The sequence below is a fragment of the Scophthalmus maximus genome, chromosome 3, assembly GCF_022379125.1.
Source record: "Scophthalmus maximus strain ysfricsl-2021 chromosome 3, ASM2237912v1, whole genome shotgun sequence".
Classification (NCBI taxonomy): domain Eukaryota; kingdom Metazoa; phylum Chordata; class Actinopteri; order Pleuronectiformes; family Scophthalmidae; genus Scophthalmus; species Scophthalmus maximus.
In genome coordinates, this window is record NC_061517.1 from 14,722,501 (window position 1) to 14,747,821 (window position 25,321).

The 25,321-nt window shown below is 43.2% G+C and overlaps 3 protein-coding genes across 4 annotated transcripts in view; 1 reads left to right on the plus strand and 2 right to left on the minus strand.

The window, feature by feature from the left end:
* dffa (DNA fragmentation factor, alpha polypeptide) overlaps positions 1 to 4,155 on the plus strand; it is a 9,790-nt gene extending 5,635 nt beyond the window's left edge. Inside the window, exons 6-7 of the mRNA XM_035644376.2 lie at positions 1,256 to 1,383; positions 1,991 to 4,155. Of these exons, the coding sequence (XP_035500269.1) occupies positions 1,256 to 1,383; positions 1,991 to 2,179 (317 nt within the window). The 3' untranslated portion in view covers positions 2,180 to 4,155. The remainder of the gene's footprint in view (positions 1 to 1,255; positions 1,384 to 1,990) is intronic.
* A 1,495-nt stretch (positions 4,156 to 5,650) lies between these two features.
* Positions 5,651 to 9,134, minus strand: masp2 (MBL associated serine protease 2). 2 transcript variants are annotated; one of them, XM_035646382.1, is made up of 6 exons: positions 9,026 to 9,125; positions 8,729 to 8,903; positions 8,475 to 8,652; positions 7,538 to 7,669; positions 6,238 to 6,434; positions 5,651 to 5,970 (listed from the first exon to the last, which is right to left on the minus strand). In XM_035646382.1, the coding sequence occupies exons 1-6, from the start codon at positions 9,031 to 9,033 to the stop codon at positions 5,791 to 5,793; spliced, it is 870 nt and encodes a 289-aa protein (XP_035502275.1). In that variant the 5' UTR covers positions 9,034 to 9,125; the 3' UTR covers positions 5,651 to 5,790. The 2 variants fall into 2 exon arrangements, with proteins under 2 accessions (XP_035502275.1, XP_035502274.1); XM_035646381.1 differs by having other exon boundaries at positions 5,652 to 5,970; positions 8,729 to 8,951; positions 9,026 to 9,134.
* Positions 9,135 to 22,961: 13,827 nt separating this feature from the next.
* sst7 (somatostatin family member 7) lies at positions 22,962 to 24,173 on the minus strand. The gene is made up of 2 exons (XM_035645034.2): positions 23,768 to 24,173; positions 22,962 to 23,432 (listed from the first exon to the last, which is right to left on the minus strand). Exons 1-2 carry the CDS (start codon positions 23,870 to 23,872, stop codon positions 23,205 to 23,207), a joined length of 333 nt encoding a protein of 110 aa, XP_035500927.2. The 5' UTR covers positions 23,873 to 24,173; the 3' UTR covers positions 22,962 to 23,204.
* Positions 24,174 to 25,321: the final 1,148 nt, after the last annotated feature.

A 25,321-nucleotide genomic window follows, 5' to 3' on the forward strand; every position in this document is an offset into this window, starting at 1 on the left:
CCTTGGTCAGAAAGTCATTTTAGATTTTGTATTCGTCATACAGAATCTTTCAGCAATATGCTATAACACAAAGTTCTTAAAGAAAACCAGCAGGATTATTGCCTCTACAAATAGATCACAGCTTCTTTTGAGAAGCCATGTTCACTAGAAAGTCTCAAGAAGCCTCATCTAACAGCCTGTTGATAAATCAACACAAAAAAACCCCATAAAAATGCTGTGAAAAATTGTCACTGGTTTGGCTCTGAGCCCTGCTTTTATGGTCTGTCTTTGTGATCCTCTATTCTTGAATTTGTTTCTTAACTTAGTTAATAACATTGGTAATATTTAAATGTTTATTTTTTCATAGAATATTTGCTGTAAAAACAAGTCTATGAGTCATAGACATGTCAGATGTTCTCATATCTCCTTCTTATATCTCTTCCCCTATCTTAAAGTTTTTTTTATGAATTGCTGTGATCAATAAGCATGAGTACGACCTCCAATAAAACAATCAATATAATCCAATATATTTAAAGCCTGCAGGAAGGTAATGACCCATAAACTGTATAAATGTTTTTGATAAAGGACTGGGACAAAAAACTTTAACAAGCATTCAGCACTGCCGCAATAAGAACTTCTGAAGAATTGTGAAATCTGAAAGAACTCTCTCTATTTTTTAATTTTTTTTATGTAAGAACACTGTTTCTGTTCGATAGATCAATATTTTGGTAAATCTCCAGTTTTTTGTGTGCTTAGTGGCATAGCATATTGTTACTACAACTAACCGAATAAAACAGGTTTTTTATTAAAATAATATATGTGGAGTAGTAGATAATAAAACTGTAGGTAATAAAAATGTATCTTGCTGAACGTTAGCTAGTTGAATCTTTCTTTCCCTTGGTCAGGTGTCACCACTCGTCTTTACTGACCGTAGTTTCCGATTTGAAGCACCCATCTATTGCATTTCCATGATATTGCAGAAGAAGCAATAATTCTGCAGCAGCAAAACAATGGATTGTTTTTTTTTCCTTACACATGTCAGGGTCAACACCTACTGATAAATCAGTAGGAAGATAGTAGATAAATCCATCTATTCCCTCTGCTGGCTTTTAGTGTTCAGATGACTCACAATGGAGACGGTGTGATTGTGCATTTTGGTCACTAGGTGGAACCGTTGCCCCTGCTGGATAGTCCTGTATCCTTAGTGGTAACTGTATCCTTTCTCTTTCCCAACAAATGATCCTAAAAGAGAAAACCTGTTCTTCATGTGTGTCAGGCGCTGAAGACGTGGAAATGTTGGGCAGTGTGGAAGTGGACGGCACATCTGGATTCATGTCCAGGACCCTGATGGTCTTGAAAGGCAAGACGAGCCCAGAGACCAGGCTCTCCACGGAAGATCTGCAGGTAGTTAACTCACCCAGTCTCAGAACATCAGTCTGCAGATAGAACTCAAAAGGAAGTGGCTTTATTCAGACTTGAGACACCAAGGTGCATTTACTAATCCCAACAACATAGAGCTATTCCATTATATTCGCATATAATTCCCTCGGACACAAGGCTTTAGCTGTCACATACCCTCTCGAGTCTAGTAAGCAGCTAGAAATTGTTATGCAATTATGTAAAACTGCAAGATATGACATAACACATATACACCTTATTAATGGCACAGTTCTGTTATGTAATCCAGAGGTAATATACTTTTGTTAAAATTCAAGTGTAATATTTTGTCCACCCAGATATTCATACACACAACAAGAAGTGGAAGCTACTTTCAATATAGTTCAGTCCAATATACCAACACCACTAACTACAACTTCATATCAACTCCTCCCTGACACATAGCCAACAAAAACTGAACACTATCATTTTAACAATGGATGGAATTTATTACAAGGCTGTCTGGTTGGATTGCATTTTACATGTACATCCAGAAATGAGAAGTCATGATAAAATCTCACACATCCCCATTCCCAGTGTTTTGAAATGAAGGCGCCTCCATGTGTCTTTTCAGATGGTGGTGACCAGAGGGGTCGAAGCTATGGAACAGGTGCTGGGCTGGGACAGGGCCCGGACGTCGGAGCTGCTGCAGGCCTGCGAAGCCGAGCTGACCGGACGCCTTCAGCAGGTCCAGGCCGTGCAGTCCGTCAGGAGCAACGCTCAGCTGGGCGGCGGAGGTACGCCAGCCCGTGGCAGCGACTAGGCCCGAGGTTTCACCTGAGCAGAGACTGAATTCACGCGACCCGCCTCGGGCTCAGTAGGATGGGATTTGCCCTGTGTTACTGATAATATCCACAAGGCTGGAATACATGAATGCTAATGATGTTGATGTTTGTGTCATTTTGTAAAAAACTTGCAAACCTCTTGAATGCGTTTGCCTCCAGAGCACAAGGCATATTGATCAAAGACATATTGTCATTAACCACTGGCAGCAGCTTTCCATTGCCTCACTTTTTTGTGCCAGGCTGTGAAAAAAACCCAAACATAAATATGACTATGTCCATGTAAAAAAACTTGAAGCAATAGGTTCACATTCAGGGGAGTGTGTGCTCATTGGTTTTCTGGCTGAGAGTTAGATCAAATTAAGAGCACTCCCATGTCTTCGTTGAATATGAAGCTGGAGGCAGCAAGCAGCTTGAAACTGGGAAACCACTGGTCTGCTTGTGTCCTGGTACGGTGACACAGACCACCCACCATCACCTCTTCAGATCCTTTTGTTCAACCTGTAGATTACAGTACCACCAGTCTGCTCATCTAACTCTTAGAAAGAAAAGCGTACCTCCCAAAATGCGAAACTATTACTTCAAGGTTTTAAAAAAACCCTGAATCTTTGTTGATTCAGTTTCCCAGTATTGTTGTTTACATTCTGCCCCTACTTACACACTGCCAATTAAGACGGAAGGTATGCACTCCTTTTTTAATTTATTTTTTTAGAACCTTAGGTTGAATATACTATAAGAAATATAGCTACAGAAACCCTGTTGATCTCCAGCACACACTGAGAAACAATACAGATCATTTTTGTGTTTGTGTGTGTGCGTGCGTGTGTGTGTGTGTGTCTGTTAGAGAAATTTTACATGTGCGATCAAGGAATTGATATTTACATATTAAATACAGGGCCATTTTTCGGGACATTTAGAGAAGCAGTGTGTTCTTAGTTCAATCAGCTTGTTACCATGCTGATCTAGTGCCTCATAACTGCAAAGAAGAGAAAGACGTTGAGACCCCACTACAGTTCTGTTGGTTTTATTTTCCATGTCTACTACTAGACTCTCTATGTCAAGAAATTTTTAACTTGCGATAAATAACACTAGCATGGTCTGAGAATTTGCCTAAATGTGGTATTTTCCATTCTATCTAGTCTTCATGTGCCACGTGAAATTTCATCAGTAACTGACCTGTAACCATCAGCGGATTCTGTACATGTAAGAATGAATAGTTGAAATATGATGAGTACATGAAAGACACACTACCCAAAGTGACCTGCGCCGCACTGCATTGGAATCACATGGAGTTCCGACAGAAACCGTGGCGAGGATCATACTGAGCGAAGCTATTTTTATGCGCTATATGCAAATACTTACATCGGCCATATGTGATTGTGTAAAATCTAAGTGCGTCAGGAAATACATGCGTTTGAATTGATCAAACACTCATTTGTCATTCCAGCATTAAGGTTGGGGATCAAATACATACATGCCTCACTGAGCACATTGTGAGTGAGATTGACGAAGCCTGTATGTCTGAACGCGTGCGGGTCCTCGTGACTCATAGGCCACGAGGAAGTCGGCCTGGGTCATGCCTGTCATCTCATCATCGGTCTCTCGGACAATGAACACAAATGATGGTGGATTTTAATTTGTGGAGGGGTCTTCCTTTTGTGTTGTGGCGAGATGGAGATGTCACTTTACCACCTTGTACTTTGGAATTACTTTCACTCCTATATGCGCAGTATTGTGTCGTGAGGTTTCATCCTGCCACTGTTTTACACTAAAGCGTATAAGAGCTCTACTGTGCGAATTCTCCAACGCATTCACATTTTGTATTTTGTATATTTATTTTAAACAACAGTTGCTACAATGGGAAGTTGTATGTGACTGTACAGTATAAGGTACCTGTTATACACATGTTGAATGGTGGCAGGAGGGATTTTCCTAAATAAACTCGCCCTCAAACTTTTGCAGTTGTCCTGCTTTTTTTTTTTCAAACTTTAAAATGAAATGTGTGTTTTATTTTGAGTGTAAATCCACATAGCACACGCGTGCAATAACGATAACAGACAACATTTTACACAATCTTTAGTGAAAGTATAGTATATAGTAAATATAGTATATTCTTGACTCTCCGTCCTCTGAGGTCTTCCTCAAAAGCTGAGCATTTGTGTAATGAAACACAAAATCAATGTTGGACTCAGCTGGAAGCTCCTCTGTCAAAATAAAATTAAATACCCCAAAACTACTCAATAGTGAAGGGTCTTCCAAGGTCAGAAACACAAGCAAGGTCCTTGAGAACCCCCTTTTATACGTCTTTTCTTCGCGAACTGTAAGTTCATGCATGAGATGCAGGGTTGTCCGCCAAATATGATGTGTGTATTAGCTGCGGGCCTGTTGGCTGCATGCTGCTGTTTGATTTTTTTTCCAACAGCTGGTTAATGGGTTTCATGGTGTGCGTAATTCCTGTGGAATTGGCTCCAACTAGGCTGAACAGTGAGGAGTGAGTGCGGTTCGGGAGCAGTCGATTGTGCTGTCATGTGTCTCTCTGGCTTGGCCGGTTACACTGTGAGTCAACAGTGCTCAGGTAACAACTGCAGGTTTGCTCTGTACGCGCCCGGTTGCCCACGAGGACTGTCTTGGTCATTCCATGCCAGAAATACACATTAGCCCATGTGGTCGGTTGACTTTCAGGGAGCACATGTCCACCGGAGACTTTGGGATCCGAAATGCCAAGGCGATGGGTCAGGAAGTACGTGAGTGATTCAAAGTGAACATACTGATGTTTGTTTGTCTTTTTAGGTCAAAGGTTCAGAGGAACGGCGTCCGCCTGCTGCCGTTCGAATGAACAAGAACACTGGAGTAAGGGGAGGAGTGAAAATAAATCACCACATAGGTATAATTCTTCCGCACATCAGGCATGCTCCTTTGCCCCACTTGTTGGACACAGATGGAGGGAAATGTTAGTCAGTCAATGCAAAAGTGCCAGATGAGAGGCAATTTCACGGCACTAAAGAACCCTTTGATAGAGGAGTAGAGCTGGGATTGCTGAGAACAAGCTGCATTATGTATGAGGGTTAAACGACTTGCGTTCACCAGGCCAGACTCTATTTTAAACAGAATTAATTTATTGTGTTTTGCCTGGGCATTCAAATGGGCCTCTGTCTTCAGCGAGAAGAAATAGCAGAGGGATTGTTTGCATTACTGTATGTTGTGGAATACTTTTTTATCAATATTGTTGTCTGGCCACATTATATATGACACAGTATAGCCACGGGATGCATATAATGGAGACAAGTCATGTCTAAATGAATGTCAAAGTTTCTTCTTAGTTGTTTTTTTTGTTTGCATATGAAGCAAAACCATCAAACAACTTGTTCCAAAAGCGTAGTTCTGGCAAGATTGTAGCAGAGTCTCACCAAAGATATAAAACAATGGCAATTAGATAAGAAATTGGACACAATCAATGAAACAGCTTGAAATTCGGAGGGTATCTTTATGGCAATAACTTCACAATATCACTCAATATCAAAGCGTCATCACAGAAGTGATGGTTGTGTGAAGTAAAAAGTCGCTACAAGATTTCCAGGTTGTGTGTCACGTGTCAGCCTTTATTCAAAGGGAGGGATTCAGACTTTGCACTGGTGTACTTGATCTTCCACCCCTTGTTTTCACCACCAGTGTCGGACCTGAACCTGACATGCACTTGGTAGCTTCCTGTGTCAATGCGGGCCGGTGTGGTCGATCCACAGAAGGGCCCGTACTCTTGTCCAGCGGTTGAAATCTTCAAGAGAGGAACGACAAATGAGAAGCAGACATGTTGATTCATGAAACGCCCGCCTGCGCGCCTGCCCGCCTGCCCGCCTGCCTGCCTGCCTGCCTGATGTCGGGCCAAACTTCAATATGCAGGAGAACGCATGGCCGCGCGGTACATCACCCGAGGAGGACAAGTCTGTGACAGCCCTGCCTCGGCAAGCATGAGCACGAATACATTGGCTAATCATCACCTCGTTTGTGTGCGTGCGCGCGCGTGTGTGTGTGTGTGTCTAACCTTCAACATATCATACGGACAGGGGACGTCTGGGTGTCCCTCCACGTCGAAGGGTTCCAGGAAGTCCAGCATTATTCTGTAGCCCTCTGGTAGGCGGATGGTGTGGTCACACTGACTCATGGGAGGGTAGGGGCTCGGGTAGCCTGGACTGGTCAGAACCCCCGATGGCGAGGTCAACAGCTGGCTGGGGCACGGCACTGTGGGAAAGGACTCGCCTTCTCATTGAAATGCTATTTGAACGTGGTCATTTTGAGGCATATTTGAGACATTTTGTCAAGTGATTAAACCTTTCCAACTCCTGCATGTTCAACCTGCAACTGCCTTATGAGTCGTGGCTGTGAAAAAGTTTTTTGATTAGAGGAAAATCTTTTCTTTTCTTTCACGAGTATTGGATATTTCCGGGCACCATTAGCGTCGGAATTCATTTAGGTTTGCATTATTGCCCTGGTAAGTGTGCAGATGTTGCAACAGAGAACAACAAATGAGTATTGCAAAGAGGCTGAGTTGCCGTAATTCATATAATTATTACAATCTGTAGGCAGATAATCATTTTTTTTTGTGGGGGGCGGGTAATTCATTGCCTGATTTGTTTTGTCACCCCTTTTCCTCTGGCAAAGAATAATAATTTAAAGCACATCAACCGGTAATTGTGATAAAGTACCTGGTGCCAGTACGCTATTAGTGCTGCACACAGGTATCAATTTTTAACGCCATTTTGAAATTGCTTTTCCCTTATGAATCGACAGTAATTAACCTTGCTTTGCACCAGCTGGCATAGATCAACCACTTTATGCATTAATATGCCTATTTCAGCCTGAAATGAGTTAGCGCGGGACAGCTAGGACAGAAGGACTTCCATTTTAGGACATCCATGAACTGTGTGCCCGGTGTGAAGTGTCAGAAAATAGTCTTCGGAAGATTCGTCCTGCGTCGCAAACGGTGACGAACGGCACATCACAACAAGATCACAATGCGGCAGTCTCGATTTCATCCCTGCTTCCTGCAGAGTCTGAAATTAGCTGGTACTTGTTTTGTCATGAACACCTGACAAATGTGCGAACCGTGCCATTATTATCGTGACATCGTGGACGAATAGTTTTGACGCCCCAAACAGGTCAATGCATGCTAATGGACATTGCTTTACTTTATTCCCATCGACATCTTCCCAGTCTGGTGGCAAGGAGACAATTTACAGGGATCAATATTCAGTCCAACACTGTGTCCAGCTCTTAACACTGCAGCTCGCCATGCAGCGTTTGACTGACTGTGATGAGGGCCCCAATGTGAGCGCGGCTCTTACCTGTGCAGGATCTTTTGTTGGCATGTAGGAGGAATCCTTGTCGGCACGTGCAATAATACCCGCCAATGTAATTGTGGCAAAAATGATCACACACTCTCTCTCCGTCCATCTTGGACAGACATTCATTGATATCTGTGAAAGAGACAAAGTCACAGAGACGTTAAAGTCCTAACCCATTCATGAAAGTGAATGAAAGGATCAGTGTCTTTCTTCGAAATCCTACATTTGCCAAAACACAGTCAGCTAGTGCATGATTACATTCGTGGTTTGCACCTTTCATGGAGTCTGCGAATCATCGTATGTGAACCTAGTTTGTCTTAACACACACTGACACAAAATGTGCCAACAATTTTCCTCAAACTTACCAAGGACCAGATGTTGAAAGGACAGTTTTAATAAAGGTTATGCAGCTGCCTCCATGACGTGACCATTACATCCAGTTAAAGCAGGAGATTAAATAGTAAAAGTATTACTTGCAGTGATTTTTTCTTTTTTTTTAACTTTTGGGCTTTTGGTTTATCAACAGCAGAATACCAAGAAAATAGTCTGGGAGCTGAGAAACACATTTTGTTCAAATGTAATGATGATAGCACAATGAAAAATAGGCTTTTTAAAGTGCTAAATTTAAAGTAATAACATTCGGATTATTACATATAAACTAAGTGTCTTCTCCCCATAAATTATGTTGCATTTTGCCCCAACTGTGTGTTATTCTTGTTTTTGTTTTTTTTAAATATGCTGCTCATACTGTATTCTTTATTCTCTCTTTCCAAAACAAATTAATATTTGAAAACACTATTACATCTATATTTATATTTGTGACGATACTGTGTAATCCTGCTATTATTTCTCTGGAGGCTCCATTACTCTTGGTGTAATTACAGCCGACAAAAACATATCTGCCCCCCGGCATCGAATGTCACGATTTCTGCATCACCTTCCGAGGTGTAAAATGCTCGGAAGCCGGTGAATCGGCCCTCGTTAGAGTAGTCACTCCTAAAGACCACTGACATGAGGTTCCCGGCTGACAGGATGACGGTGTTCCTCGGGGTGCTCTCATAGTTCTTCTCCTCCTCGCCGCAGAACCGCAAGGTTTCATTTCCCTCCGCCAAAACCTGGTGAGACAAGGTCAGAGGTCGTTAAGTACGGACTGCGCCGCACACAGTGGGGGTCGGTTTCTCCCGCGTGTACCTGGATGTAGTCGTATTCACACTGGTGGGAGGGTTCCAGGCTGAAGTGGGTGAAGTAGACTCTGACCCGGTGGCCGTCCGGGACGGTGATGTTCCACACTGCGTGCTGGTTGTCAGGGTACGGCAGGGGGAAGTTGGGGGAGGTGAAGCTGCCGTGTGACCCTCTCATTTCCACACTCAGCGAGACACGGACGAGGGAGAACAGGACAAGGACACAGCGCCCACTGGGCAGGATTGGGTCTGATGGCGGCAGTTACAAGGATAATTTTAGCACGAATAAATGCGAGCTGACACTCACCTGGTCATGTCGCCTTTACGGTCCCCAGATCCTTTTTGGGTGGGAAAACGATTCACTCCCACTGATCTGAGGGTAAATGAACCCAGCCTGTCCTGGCTGACCGGCTGACATTTGGGTAAACAAAGTGAGGCAGGCACATGATCAGTTTGTCATCATTCCCCACCTCCCTCAGTCACAGAAATCTGTCCAACTGACGAAATGTCACCGTAATTCATATTCATTCCTACTCTAAAACTCATTTCGTCACCTCAAAATCAATAAAATGGTGGTTCAGGTGATTATGATGCTAAATAGTTTTTCCTCAAAAGTACACGCAGTCAACAACAGGCCGTGATCTGGTTGTCCAGATCATCAAACTAAGAAGAAGAAATAGAAAAGAAAAAGATAAATCCCCAAACAATCTAAGAAAGTTGTATAATTAGACACCTGCTATTGGTCAAATGCATTGATTGCATTCTTAAAAATTACACATTAGAATCATAAAAACTAGGATACATATATTTTTTTAAATGATCTCCAGTGACTCGTATCACACTTCCGCAAATCTTGTTGAGACAGTGATGCTGATCAGACCAGGCACTAATTATTTCAGACCCTGCTCTCATGATTGCTGAGCAGCGAGGTTGTTAAATAAAAGCCTCACACACACAAAAAAATACACTGTGCCCACGACGTTTACCAGCAGAGCCCTTTTTGTTTGCACTTAATTACTGCATTGTGGATGAGAACACTCAATGGTAAATCGGCAACAGTTCTCCCTGGTGAATCAAACTAGATTGCGACACATTTTTTAATACAAATAAAAAAAATGCATTCATTTATTTATTTATTTTCACGTTTGCGTCTTCAATGTGCCAAACGCTTTACGGCCAGGCTTCTATTGCAAAGGCTTACACAACAAGCGAATTGTGAATTTATGTCTGTTCACGTCCTGTTCTGCAGTTATTGATGTTATTCAGAAGTGGCGGGGCCTTTTAACCGGCGAATGTTAGTAAGTAAGTAAGCATATAATAACCAACCCCCATTTTCCCTTATGCCAAAGCACTAATGGCTGGTGCTGCAGTGAATTACAATAATTATCCACATAAACATCAACGTTAATTTCCCCCTTTGCAAATGACCCTTCTGATGGCACTCATTTTAAACGGTGCCGCAACCTTTTTCCTCTTCACCTGTGAGCCGGTTGAGCCACAGTGGAGTCTGACAGCGGATGTTTACTCTTGGATATCATACTGCACCAACAGAAACGACTCCCTCTGACACTTAACAATCATCCCACTTAATACTAAATAAATAAATAAAGCGTCTGAGAACTCAATGGCATCCTAAAGGTGAAACAAGAGACAGATCCTGTTTTTTTTTTACATTCAGGCTCACCTTCCAAGCATCTGCATCGCCACTCACAACAAGATAAACCTGACAACTTGCGAGCATTTTGTTTTTCTCAAATATTCCCTAAACTCCCCCGTGAAAGAATGACAGACTACACTCTGACCATTCGGTCGTCTTTCTTAGATTCACTCTAAATGTCGGCTTGAATATCCACATTTTATGCACGACACGTATGCAAGGATCTCACTGTATGAGAACTGCGGCCTCCGGGGGGATTCTTTTGTAGTTTGTTTTTAATGCGGAAAAATAAAACCCCTTTTTAAATGTCTCCTGCTCATTTTTGTATTGCATTATCTTACAGCTTGTTGTTGCAATTATTTAAATCTATTAACTATGTCTTGTCACCTCAGTAGTGTTTTAATTCACTAAAGAGACAAGAGCTGGATATGAATTTGTATTGAAATTAACCAATTGAAGAAATCTGTGTTTATTTTCATAATTACAGATTGAGGTAAATGGCAAAGAGTGCAAAAATGGCAAAGAGTGCAAAAGTACATATGTAATCATTCACCCCGATGTTGAATGTACAACTGTATAAAGTATGCTTAAAATAGCTCAAGTCAAACTCATATAATTAAATATAAATATAACAGCTCCAAAACAAAAACAGTAGTGTTCATTTTAATAAGGCACTAACACACTGGAAACTTTGTTCAGAGTCAGATGATAATTGGCCAATCTGCAACTGTATGTTTAGTTTCTGTATTTTCTTTAATGTGGAATATATAATAAAGTATTGCATGTTTTGTAAAAGAATATAAAACATTGTAATTCTGAGGTGTGATGGGTCATGAAGGAGTCGTAAACCATAAGTTTAGCCTCTGGTGTAAATGTCATTGCAGTGACTGAGACACCACAGCTGTAGACGTTGCAAGACAGTCAATTCTTCAAATATACTGCATGGTTGTTTTATTGGCACGACGCAAAATATTATTTTATCCTGCCTAAATGCCGGCACTGCAGCATGTTCTGAAATATGAGAACGAACAGCGTCCCTCTATAAAACGCCTGCGGCTACTGGCACCGGCATCTTTTTCATCTTTTCTAGTGCACGCTCTTTGTAGCTGCTCAGCTTTCGAACTTCTTCACAACCCAAAGTCAAACCTTCAGGTGGGAAAAAAACATTTCCTGTTTTTTGACCGTGTCTGGCTGTGAACCGGCGTCTGTATTCGATAATGCACAATTAACACATTAAAGCTTAAATTTGATTTTCTGAATGCTCGGCGAATGTGGAATGGTTGAGGTGCTTGAGGAAATAAACAAACAAACAAACACACAACATTATATCACGAATAAAACGTGAGAGATCAAATATGAGAAAAGAATGATGATATTTCCGTATTTTTGAGAAGCTTCGTTGTAGTTTCTGAATTTGAACGAGTGTGTCTTGAGGAGGGGAAGACGGAGTGAAGTGATGATGTTGTACGGCGACAAGACCTGGAGCTGCTTAATGGATGGAGAATAATGGAACAACTGTTGACACCCCTAAAGCAGCCGTGGTGATTTCAAGGGGGATACCTGAACGTTCCGTATTCACAGCTGGAAATTCCTCGTTCACGTAAATCTCAACTTGTCCACGGGCTTCGGCAGAGATTCACATTGAAAGGTCTGACTGCATGAAGGCTCTGGTTTCCAGTCATAGAGGAGAGCTTTTCTTTTGTGGCCCATGTGGGGAGGATCTGTTTTTCTCTTTTTTTGCAGAAGTGGACTGTAGCAAAGAAGCTCTAACTGCAAATTGATTGCTAGTTTTAACATGATGCGATATGCTTTTTCCTTTTTCTTTTTTTTCTGCAATAACCCAGAAGCTAAAGATGGAAAGCTTAATAGATGAAACATCCTGTGTTACCTGAAGGTCTTCTAAGTGAGTTGAATCAAGCGACTCAGTGTCCCGTCCTCAAAGCACAAAACATATTCATTACAAAGCCTTCAGGGTACATTTCAATATTGGGGCAATTGTGGTACATGTGCGTCACGAACAAAGCTCATTTAGTGTGCTTGTGCATTCACCACAAGTAAATTGCTTACACACACACACACACACACGCACACGCACGCGCTGCTGGGGCATGCACTCAAAGCGTGCAGGGACACAAGGCACACATCTGATTTCAGCATGATCAAATCTCGAATGTCCATGTGCGCGAAAGGCATACGCTCTCCTCACACCGTCATTTCGCCCCGCTTGCCGTACCATGCCGTAATGGAGTGCTTCCTCATGTGAGGCCAGCCGCTCATTAACCAAGGAGGAGGCCGTCGAGTTGTGTGTGGAGGGTAAAACAAAAACAGCCATCAAAGATGCGGGAGAGAGCTCGAAAGGCCAATGCTCCATCAGTAGCTGAAAGGAAACAAAAAGGTGGAAAGTTTGTGTCCCCTCCCCCCTTCATGTTGCACAATACACAGGTCTCTCTGTGCAGGCATACCTCGGCCCTCATTCAGTCCTCTCTCTCCACATCTCGCTCTACGGAGACAGATTACACTCCCAGGCACGGAGCTCGCGCTCGCACACTTCCTGAGGGTATCTGCCCTCACTATGACGACCTCCTGCCATCCTCATCCTCACGCTCACTCTCGTCCCCGCTCTCCTCTCCCCCTGGCCGCAATCACGGGCAGCCTCAGCCACCCACATGCTGCAAACTGTAATCACGGACTTGAATAAGTGGGGCTGTGTCGCTTGAGCTGAGCGCAGGGGAACAATGTGGAGTTAATCCACTGTAATTTGCTCGTCCGACGCGGCAATGCAAAAGCCACCGAATTCCGCCGCTTCCCCAGCACGCTGTACCTGCCGCACAGAACGGACGGTTTGAAAGCGGCACGGGTCGAGACGTCTCTCTTTTGAGATGTCACGCACTCGTCAGTGTGTTATTTCGAGCCTGTTAGATCGACACCTTTCAATGCATAAATGTGGAATGCTGCTGGCGGGGAGGAAAAACCACATCTATTTGGCAGGATGAAGAGAACAGGTTGCACGCGTTGTCGCAGGGGGTTTTAACTCTGGGTTTTTTTTCTTTTTTAAAACCCAAGCAAATGGCTCAGCCGAGTTGAGCCCCGGGGCCAGGTGTTGGAGAGCCATGAATGAAGTCAACAGAAATTAACGTTGGCTTTTGTTCTGCGGCGAGCAGCGGGTCCGCCTTAATGCTTCCATTAACGCCGGCCATTGTTCTTGCCGATCGTGCGTGGGTGCAGAAAATACACTTAAAGCCATAAAAGATAAATACACCTGGAAATGTCTCGCAGTGGTTTTCTTGCTCAAGACTGTGTTTTCTTCGGGGCAATTTCAGGAATAAACGATGTGCACAATTAGACAATGTGAATGAATAGATGCTGTTGTCACCTCGGTCGGCATAACCAGGGATCAGCAGAGAGGAAACGTCAGGAAGAGCGATCAGAAAAAATGTCAATATTAAAATATTCAAATCTATTGTTTTCTTATTCATAGTCCTATCTCAATGAAGCCAGTGCGCAACACAACAAAAGACTGACCACTGCTTCCTGTGCTGGATTCATTTTGTGGCAAAGGAAAGTTTGACACAATGATTTGTCATACTTTGACTCCTCACATTTGACTAATAAACAACCTGCAATAAGTAAATTTACTGTCTAAAGAAAAGTTACTTTTGCCATGTAAACTGAACTGTCCAGCTGACTGGTGCAACGTGCTGCACATGTACATTTGAGCAAATGTGGTTCAATAAATACACAACATTTAATTTTTATGCTTAGAATAAATGTTTTAGTCATCAACAAGGGTCGTATTGTTTCATGAAAGGACCAAACTGCATATTGTAGTGGCAGGGCCTTGGCACGTTTACTACAAAGTGTCCCAAATGCCAAACCCAGCTGTTCAATGTGTAATTCATCGGTCACCCCGGTCCGCAACCTTCCCTGTGGCTAATGCTCAAGAATTGCTCCTGATGAATCGATGTTGAGTCTGTCTGCGCCGGGTTTCGCTCCTGACGTCGGGCCCATTACTCTTTCAATTTGGCCTGGCACGGCTCTGTTTCTACGGATAACAAATACGGCTATTTCCATGATCGTTCAAACCGACCCCAGCTTTAGCAAATTCAGTGGACGGCCATGAGGCGGCAAAGCAGTCGGTGACGCCGGTGCCAGAGAGGCAATGATGAGAGACGACACGCAGGTGCTGCTCTCGCCCCCTGAATCCTTTCCTTCATTAATGTGCTCGCCATCACCGCGCTCTTCTCCCTGCATTGTGTTTCAAACAGCTCTCTTGCACACAACTACTGAATGACAATTGAAGGCCAAAGGAGAATCTTTGAGTTAAAAAAAGAAACACTTGCCCACCCAGGACGACTTTCACAAGTCAGGAAATCTCTCACCTCTCTTTCAGTTCTTGGAAGGCCTCAGGGAATATTTATTTTAATATCAGCAATACTATGATAGGCCAAAAGCATTGTGATTATCCTGCCTTACAGGCCTCGGTCATCTGTGTGGGCATGGACCCCACACGAGCTCTGACGGTGCCCCTGCAGTATCTGGACGTATCCCTCACGTCCTGTGTCCCCCCCGACCACTGAGGTATAGGCACCGACCACTGCCGAGCGTGGAGCAGCCCACAGACCTCGCCGTTTTCGGAGACCCGTCAGCCCACTTGCCAGACCCTCATCAAAGATGCGGCCACTCATCACGAGCGTCGCCGTATCGCTGATATGAAATTATGCAACACTGCCGACAGGCAGGTTATTGGACTCAATAACTCCAGTAGGTGTATTAATGGGGGTTGTTACTTGTATAATTGATTGGACATTTTCGGCTCTGTTAGGCATGAGAAAAATGGTGGTCAGCCTGAGCATTAAACATGGATTTCCAATGTGAGTAATGGCGCGACTTCACATGCCATTAATAAACTAAAAACCATCACTGTCACCCGTAATGGTGTGGCGACATTTAGGACCTCAAGAGCTCACACCATGCGCGCGTGTGTGTGTGTGTGTGTGTGTGTGTGTGTGTGTGTGTGTGTGCATTGCAACCAGATCATTTGACATAAAGGGATTTCGTGTTGTTAGAGGAACTGCAATCAGGTGTATTGCTATCCCACAAGGGCCCAATTGTCCTGAAAATAGTCATGAGTAGCACTACATGCTGGGAGCAAATAACATTACTTGAGCTCCTCATCTGGTGCTGTGGCAACAAGTCTATTACAGGTGCAGAGGCTGAGGCAAACAATGACAGCGCCGGTGTCTAATCACAGGAGTGTGTCCCTTGTGATTAGAGACCTACATTGCGCACCTCATACAGGAACACTGCAGTGCTCAAACACGACAGTCAATATCATCTTGCGATGCTTTCCGACGTCCCTGCAGCCCTGTTCTTCTAATGACACTATCGACATGAGTGGCTTCTGGTCATGAATCTGACATTCAGTGTAAAAGCCGGCCTAATATACTGTGACCGCCACTCCGCTTCATCATGATGGATTGCATTTTCTCTGATGGAGGCCTCGTGACTATAACACAGCAGCACTCCGCATTTGAAAAATTATAGATACAGACTATGGGAGTGTGTGTACCTTGAGTGCTTGAGTTGTTTTTCATTCTCCAAGCACCGTCTGTGTAATTACATCCAATCAGAATCCCATTCATCATCCGATCAATGTTGTTATAACAGCTGAATATGAACAACATCATTTTCTAACTCTGATGGTTTTTCAACCACCATGACCTCACTGGAAATTGGTCCTGAGGTTCACAGGCCCGCTGAAGAATTTGAGAATGTGTTCCTCGCAGCGTCGAGACATGCAGACGCGCAATGATTTAGTGGGACAACACATTCCCACAGAAGGAGCCCGAGCAGATGAACTGGTGAGACGAGTTGTCTGTGTCGAGAATCGCTCAGTTGGTCAACGAAGCACAAAGCAATTTATTTTTACATGCTATGCATTGTCACCGTGAAGCACAAGTTCATATTTTCACCGCAACGGCTCAGCTCCTCTACTAACACTGCACTCCTCTGGCTCGCCGCAGCACAGAACTGGAATTTGATTCGTTGGGCTGTAAAACATCTCAATGAAAAATGAGTATACAACATTTTATGTCTGGCAGGGCATCAAGTGCAGAGATGTAGCTTTTCTAATTCACGGAAGTTTAGGCAAGGATACACACTGATTCCACTATTTCTATGCTGAACAACTTAAAGGCCATAGGAGGGATGTGTAAGACATTAGATATTATAAAAAAGTATGTCTTCTCTTGACTAAAAACAGCGAGACATTGTTCTGATGTTAGGCTAATATATTGGTTGATGAGTCAAAAGCATCTGGATCAACAAGAGTGACATAAGAGTGGCCTAGATGAGGTATTTTTTCAATAAAACTGTAATTTTTTCAATAATATTGTTATTGAAATATCGTACTATTACTGTTATTGTTTCAGGATTATACACTACTGTATATTGTATTCTATAATATTAGTATTAGTAATGGTATTACATATTTCACTGTATATCGACTTTGCTCTTTACTCTGACTTGCTTTACTAACTGCACGACATCTCTGTCCCGTGAGATGGAATTGCACCACCACTACTGTAAATCTGTGTATTGTTATTAAATGTTCTCATATTCTGCATCTCATTGTTCCATATAGTTCTATTTTCATTTTATTATTCTTATTCCATTCTATTTTATTCTATTCTTATTCATACCTGCCTCATTATCTGATCTGATCTGATCTTAATGCCACAACATATTCCGATGGTATTTGAATTATTATTATTGGTCCAATTCCTTGGCATATGAATGCATACCTGCAAAACTAATCATGTTCCCAGCAAATGGGGCAAATGTTAGAACTTGTATACACAAGTGTAAGATGGTGAACGTGATAAGAAATGATACCTGTTCATCATCGACACAATGAGGATAGCATTCCAACAGCATTGGCATTTAGCTACAGGCACTGTGGTGACTACAAAAGGCCTCGCGGAGCTGCCGGCTTGGTTTCACAAAGTCCTCGGGGGATAATCTATATAGTCTTAATTACACTGTGAGGGCAATTGGAACAAAACAAACAAAAAAAGCTGGTAGGTAGTTGACATCTACATTAAACACACTGTGGCCTTTTGCTTCCATAAATGGAACCGGCGGTTTTGGAAAAAGAAAAAAAAAAACTACGGCACTTAAATGTCACCATTAACTAAACCCTTGAAAACCCTTTGTTTCATTTTCGCACCACGGACCCGGCCCGCTTCTCAAAGAATGAACACGGTCACTATAGTGACCAGTGGGTTGCATCCCTTCCAGCTCATTTTTCGGAGCCACGGCTTTAGCACCGGGAGTGCAGAGGGCCCTGTAATGATCAGCTTTTAGCACTGCCCCTGGTTGGCTGAATAAAGAATCGGGCATCATTAGGGCCCTGCCGGGGAGAAAAAAATGAATCTCTCCATTCCGACAGCAGCGTGCCCTAACAGGGGAACTCTCTGGGCTAAATACATCAGGGACACTGTAGCCCGTGTGTTGTGTGTGCTACAACCCCTTGCTCTGTCAATGCTGGGCATCGCTCGGCGGTGAAAGACTCCCCAGTTTATTTCGAGTCTATTGAAGTTGATTTGTCATTCCGGCCATATCTTTAAAAACACATCCATGTGGATCAACATTGCGTTTCCCAGGACCCATGTGCACATATAGAGAGTTAGAAGACAATACGAAGAAGCAGTAGATAGAAAAACAAAAACACAAGCTCAATAAAAAAGTGTAATCAAGTGCTTGAGTAAAACTATATTTCAAAAATATACATGACAAGAAGCATAATAAATACTATGATCTTAAAAAAAAGTAAGTATAGCTCTTTATGATGCCTTTGAAAAACATAAATAAGTCAGTTAAACTGTCAACACCGGCACATTTGATTTAAAAAAGAAGAAACTCTTAATCATAATACTTTCATCTGAATAGACGAGTCCCTTCTGAAGAGGTACAAATGATCTCCCAACAGTTATACAAACCTGTTGTGTACACAGAGACGTGTCTATTATTTCTACTTGGCATTTCCTGTCTCTCTCTCTAAAAAAAATAATATATATATATATATATATATATATCAATTTGACTTCAAAATGCCTCAGACTAGTCAACCGTACTGCATTTGTTCAGTGCTCTGTGTAGAGCCTCTCTAAAATGTCACAACTACACAAACGGAGCCCCGCTGACAGAGATGAATAAGGCTGCTGCGGGCGCCAGGTCCAGAGTCGCTGGGTTGATAAAGCACAAGTGCAAGTCTACAGCACACAACTTCCATCTCAGTTTATGAAAGAAGAAACATGTACATGTACGCCCATTGTACAACGTATCAAATTAGATTGACAAGTATTTTCCAATTTATATGTTTATTCCAATTTGTTCTGGCGCACGCTTTGTTGACACGACACGTCGCTGTAGTCGTTTTTTAAATTCCAGTCCCTTTCATGTTAATGATTTTTTTTCCAGCATTAGTCTGTTGCACACAACGGAGGACGCGGTCGCTCTTTCGGTGGGCAACCGCCACACAACCTGCCTGTCAACACCTTTCCTCAGACGCATCAGCAGAGCGCCGGGTGTTAATTTGGCCTGTCTTGACTGATCGAGGCCAGGTTAGGGGACCGTTTGATGTTAACCATTTCTAAATTTTCACTGGCGCGGGAGGAAAATGAGTCCTGACATCTGTGAAACACAGAGACAGACAAAAAGGAATCGCGTGTGGAGTGAGGCCGACACTGCCCACGCTGAAAGTTAATCAAATATATGGCAAAAAAAAAAAAGAAGTAATAAATATGTAATCAGTCATTTCATATCACTTTGAGAGACAGCATCTGTGCAGATGAGATTCAGGATCGCTCTCAGAAATTGTCAATGTGGTTGTAAGACAAGACAGTTGAAGTCATGGACGGATGAAATCTCTTCCGCACCTCACTCCGGTTCGGCTGTGAAAAAATCATTATAGGTGATGGGACGGGAAGATGTGGTCACACCAGACCACTGGTTCAGAGATGTTCATCTGTGCACCTTTGCTAAATGTGTTTCTAGAGTCTTGGTGAATGGCTGCCGCTGATATGGAGAGGACGGTTCCACCATCGCGCCAGTGTAAAAAAACCAAAACGGAATAGTATATTTTCCTCCAGATATTTTTCCATTGCTCTGATTGGCTGTAGGTCTGAGGCATATTTTGGTCCGTGATCAATGATAATGAACTGAGAGGTTCCAAAACAAATTTGCAAATTGGTCTGGCAATACCAGGCTAAACATCCAGTAGAATCAGAAGGGTGTAAGTATTAATTTTTGAATTTCTGGCTACCTGAAGATGTTCGTCCAATATCCTTTCTCTTGATAGCTCTGTTCTGGTCTCCATTACTCCTGAGAAAAAAAACATATTTGCCCACTTAGTTTGCTAAATATCACACTTTCTTCATTGGCTACAGTTTGCTGTTTGGTGTTGGACAGGCAGTGTACAAACAGAGTCGAGCCAGTTTGATGAAGACAGCTGTCTGCTGCTGTAGCTGGAAACAAGGTATACAAAAATGAAAATTAACCACAGAATTAATTAGTGAGCCAGCAAAGAAAAGAAAAAAAGAAGAGCTACAATAGCCAAGAAGCTCCGTGCAGAATTAAATAAGAAGTCTCTGTAGTTCTGCCTGTAAAACTGAACCCTTGCACATTGCACATAGGTATTTGATTCAATGTTAATGAACAATGTTGATTGATGGTGCCGCGAGCCAACCTGCACACAAGGATATTTGACTATTTGCCTAATTAATGACCTGAGATGCTTTGACGTATTTGTCGATTCATATATTTTTCTAGCCTTAGACATTCCCCACATGACTTACGCTCACTCTTTTTGCACCGACGGATAAACTATCCATTTAACGGGCCACAAACCGTGAGCCATGTATGGGGATGTAACACAAGACCAACCATATTAGCAAACGGTCGCCTTCTAATCGTCCGGTCAGATGTGAAACCCGACCAATTAGCTGATGCCACGATGGCACCATACAAAGTTCCCAACTCTCCTCTGTGTTTGTGTAACCGCGGTGGGCTCGCTTTGAAGTTGTCGTTTTTTTTCTCTTCACATGAGAAGCACCGGCAAAACCCATGTCTTTGTTATTTTTTTAAACACCGGCACATAAGAAGTCACATTTCAATTTGAATTACTCAGTTAGGCCTGAGCACTCCCTTCCCTCCTCCTTCAGATCAAAAGGAAAAGCCAATGAAATGCTTCGCTTGCAGGCATCAGCTTTGATGTCGCTCCCCTGCGTGCTCATTTGAGCCCGGGGGCCTCAAGTCAGGAGTGGACGGCACCTCCACTGGCATCAAATTGTTTGGTTGCGTGTTATCTGGACCCCAGAGATACTGATTGGTACCAGTTGCTGCGTAGGGGTAGAAATATTCTAGTTATTCACGTTTTATTTTCTTCACTCTTTAAAAAGGATTGTCGCTTTTATTCTGACATAGGACAATTCTGGTTGTTCCAAGTTGTAAACCCCTGGAAATGTAACTTTTTCATATGGCTCTTTTTTCTCTCTCTCCATTTCGCCAATGAAAGCTGCTGCGTGAGGAACGGTAATCAAGTGAGACCGAGGGAGCCTTTTGTTCATTCGGCATCGCTTAAAGGAAGCGACGGCGCAGAGAAACGTGTAATTATATTGCCTTGAAATTTGTGGAACTGTAGCTCACAATCAAAGTGAGTTTCAGGGGATTTCACATTGTCTTCTTCCAACAAAAAAACCCATTATGGACCATTGAGGAGCTTTTCTCTCCAAGCGCCTCCAACGCTCGCGCGCGCAGCGACAATAGAAGGACAAATGCCATCGCCGTGGCCTTTAGTGTTCCACCTGTAATTGAATCAGCTCTGTGAACGGAGGTTAACTCGTGTTTCTGCGCCTGCGAAACGAGTACATCCATCATCACATGCTATTCATCCTGTTTCGGGGAGATGATGATACAGTTACCCCGCTGAAAGGAGCGTGATGAAACCGCTCCGAGCTTCTCCTGTGGCTGTGGAGGATTTCTGTGGCCCACATTGTTTTGAGGTCATTTCAGAATGAACACATTTCTCTGTAAGACTTAACTTATTGTCCCAAACCTCGGCTAAGCAGTGGGCCACGTTCTGCATTGCTACAAGCTTTGTCAACACGCAGCTTGAAGCCACTTTTCATTTTAAAACCAGTGAAGCAAAGTCAGAAGGCTTTGTCATGTGTTGTTTAACCACAGAGACCTCTTAAGTCTCTCAGGGCTGTTTGCCATTCGCTTCCATAACTCAGCTATGTAATTTTCAGAGTTGCTCTCGGATTTAGTTCTTGGTCGTTTGCTCAGTTGTATAACTGACCATTCCTAAAGCACTTCTTACTTGAGCTGCTTCATACAGCAATTTATTGCCACCACTAAGTTCTGTAATAAGGACCGTGGGCCCGGCGTGAAAGTCAATATTTGACTGTGGCCGACACCCAGTTCACGTTCTTTCTCAGCCAGTGGTTCAAAAACACACTTATCTCGCTGTGGTGATGTGGCGGGAAGGCTATGTGTGCACGTGGGAACTGCAGTGTGACTGATGGAAAAATGAGTCGCCAGTAGCCAACGCAGGGTCTTGTTTGCCGCAATGAATCGAAAAAAAGCCGGCGAACACTTCATTGTCTCAACACGGTTCTCTCACTATCAAAGATGAGGTCGGATTCACATCAACACTGCACATCTTTTTCTGCTTTCGACCGGCACTGATCTTTAAACCTGTCATTTTGAAAGGGCCCTTACCGTTTCGTATCGCAGAATCGTTTTTTTCCAACTTCCAGGCTTCGTGCGCAGTAACTGCTGTCGAGGGTCGGCGTTCAGTGAATTTAGAGGAAGTCCAATTTGATTTACTTTTCCCGTCCTACTGACAGGTTTAACACGCTGTGATAATTCACTGAGGCATCTCCCCCAACGTGTGACCAGGAATAATAAGGACCACTGTCACGCAACGGATACAACACAAAGGCAGCTCCAAATGTTTCACAGGACAGATTGTCACCTCCGAGTTGTGTTCATTATAATCTCGTAGATATTTATCAATAACAGATACTTATACTTAAGCGTTTGGCCACGACTTCATTGTCTATATTTTTTTCAGTAATTATATATTTGTTATAAATTGTGGAATGAATTTTTATTTCTTCTTTTCAGAATATCAAATGATTTTCTTATACAAGGCACGATATTTATTTCCCCTTCAGCATTTTTATTATTTGTAACCAGTACAAAGCAGAATAAGTATGATACACACATTATGAACTATACGCTCTAATCGATCACTCAAGTGATTGATTGACGTCCAATCAAGATGTGCCGTTTACGACTACAACTTGGCTACTAGCGGATGTGGGAACATATTTGAGTAATTATGGCAAAAGGTACAGTATTTGCACAAATTTTAGAGCAGTGAATGTCTTAATTGTTATCAAAATACAGCCGTAACTTTTGCATGAAATTTGATTTTGCATTTATATTGTAGAAGCAGGGTGGAAAAATACAACCTTTTTGTCTGAGCAATTTGTAAAAGCAATGAACCGTTACTACCATCGCAAATATTATAGCCATGCTTTATTGTGGACCCTGAAAGAAACCGTTACGTACATACATTTTTATACATAAATAGATCAATAAATAATCAATATTCAAACAGACACACTGTCTCAGTGAAGTCCATCAACGCGGCATGTCTGACAGGTGCAGATGATATGTACAGCTGAGGTCAACTCCAGGTCATGTGGTGCTGGGAGGGGGGGACAGGCAGGAAAGAGCCCGGGTGGGAATAAGGGCACTGTTAGCAGGAGGTGAAAGTTTTCCAGAAGAAGTTTTTACAGGGGGCTTTGCGGTCACGCTGAGGCAGCGATAGCCTGTTGTAGACGGCCCGCTCCTCCAGACGAGACTCCAGCGGCTCCTCGAGGTCCAGAGGCGCCACCTCCCCCGGCAGCATGTTGGTGTCCAGGGATCCGTCCAGCAAGCCGGACACCAGCTTCAGGATCAGCTCCTTGCGCTCTTTGCTCAGCTCCTGAGCAAATATCACAAAAGAAGAAAACACGTGAAAATTCTAAAAAAATAAAATTCTATTCTATATTTTTATTGAAATAATCGTAGTCACTTTTTTCCCCCCATTTAACTGGGCATGAATGCACAGGAAGAAATAAAAACTGTCCAAATGCAAAATTAGAAATATCACACATTACGTTTTCTTGATTACGGTGACAATTTTCTGAGTATAGTTTTAAAAAAAAAATTCCAATTCCAATTCCAATGCTTCAAATAGTTCTTCACACAGCAAACAAAAAGAAAAAGATGATGGTCTTTCAAGGACAAAGCCAAAACGAACAGCAACACTCCACTCACCCTGTTCACGTGGACGGGACTCCTGTCCTCCACCGGAATCACAGCGGCTGCCCTAATGCTGAACACGACCCCCATGAGAGCTGCCAACACCACCAGGAGCTGCATGCTGTGACAGGAGTGCAGGTGACCGACCGGAGCTACAGTCACTGGAGCAGGAGCCTCACAGGGATGATGGAGGAGTGTGTGTGTGTGTGTGTGTGTGTGTGTGTGTGTGTGTGAGAGAGAGTGAGTGAGGAGTGTGTGTGTGAGTGTGTGTGTGTGTGTGTGTGTGTGTGTGTGTGTGTGTTAGAGAGCAAGGGGCTGAGCAGCTCAGACTACCCAGGGATCCGGAGGAGAGCAGTGGTGCACAAAGTAAAGAGCAGTTGACGGCAGCCGGTCACAAGATTTGGAAACCACTGATGCTCCTTCTCCTCTTCCTCCAAAGTCCCTCAATCTTTTATATGCCTCTAACCCCCCCTGCCTGCCGCTGACGTAGATGGTGGTGGGTGTGTATGACAGAAAGGGTGGAGGGTGGAGGGTGTATGTGTGTGTGTGCATTTTGGGGGTGTGTGTGTGTGTGTGTGTGTGTGTGTGTGTGTGGGTGGGTGGGTGGGTGGGTGTTCATGAGTGTGGAAGAGGAGGGGGGGGAGGATGAAGAGGTCAGGGCAGAACAAATGGAGGTGGGTTGTGATTCACGGAGAGCGAACAGTCTGCGGCAGACAACGTCACCGGGCTAAAACCAAGGTTTTTTGACATCAACAAGTGGATAATGTATTGGCAGTTATGATTAGATGGGACCTCTACAGAGGGGACGGACAATTCCAACAACTAATCAGCTGCGTGACACCACCCTATCCCCCCTCACTCTGCAGATTAAACAGTCATATTTGCTTGTAACCACAATTTGAAAAGAAGATCCGTCAAAAAGAAATGCAAACTGATCACAAGTGGACTCGTCGCTGATACACATCCCGGTGTTGAGCGCTCAACATCTGTCAACATCGGATTCCTGTCAGGGTGCTTCGACGTGCCTCTCTGACACCTGCAGATTACAATTGACTGGTCTGACACTCGCCATGACTCGGGGGAAGTGTCTCCGGGAAATGCACGTCACCAACCGAGTGGACTTGTTTTCAAAAATAAATGATCATTCTAAAAGCCAATCTTCCGAAAATTTCACGCCGGATGTGTGACGGAGCTGATAGTTGACTGTGGCCTTTGGGCAATTTGGTAGATTGTCCATGGGCAAGCCAATCTGTTTTGTTTTATCTTTTTTTGTAATTGCAACCAAACAATGGGACTGTGGGAGTGCAATATATTCCAGTTAGATTCAATCTACACTGGAGCTGCTCTTCAATTAGATTCACATTAAAGACTAAGCTGTTGAGATTCAACTAGTGAGACACTGCAGCAGCCGGTCCACAGGTCTAATACTGCATATGTGAAGGTTGTTCAGACTCCTGGGTTGCAGCTTACATGAAGCTTAGTTTATGTGTAATTCTTCCAAAAATATTATGGTCTTTGTATTTGGTTAAATTACATCACTAAATGTAGTTCATGGCTCAAAAAAGGAGA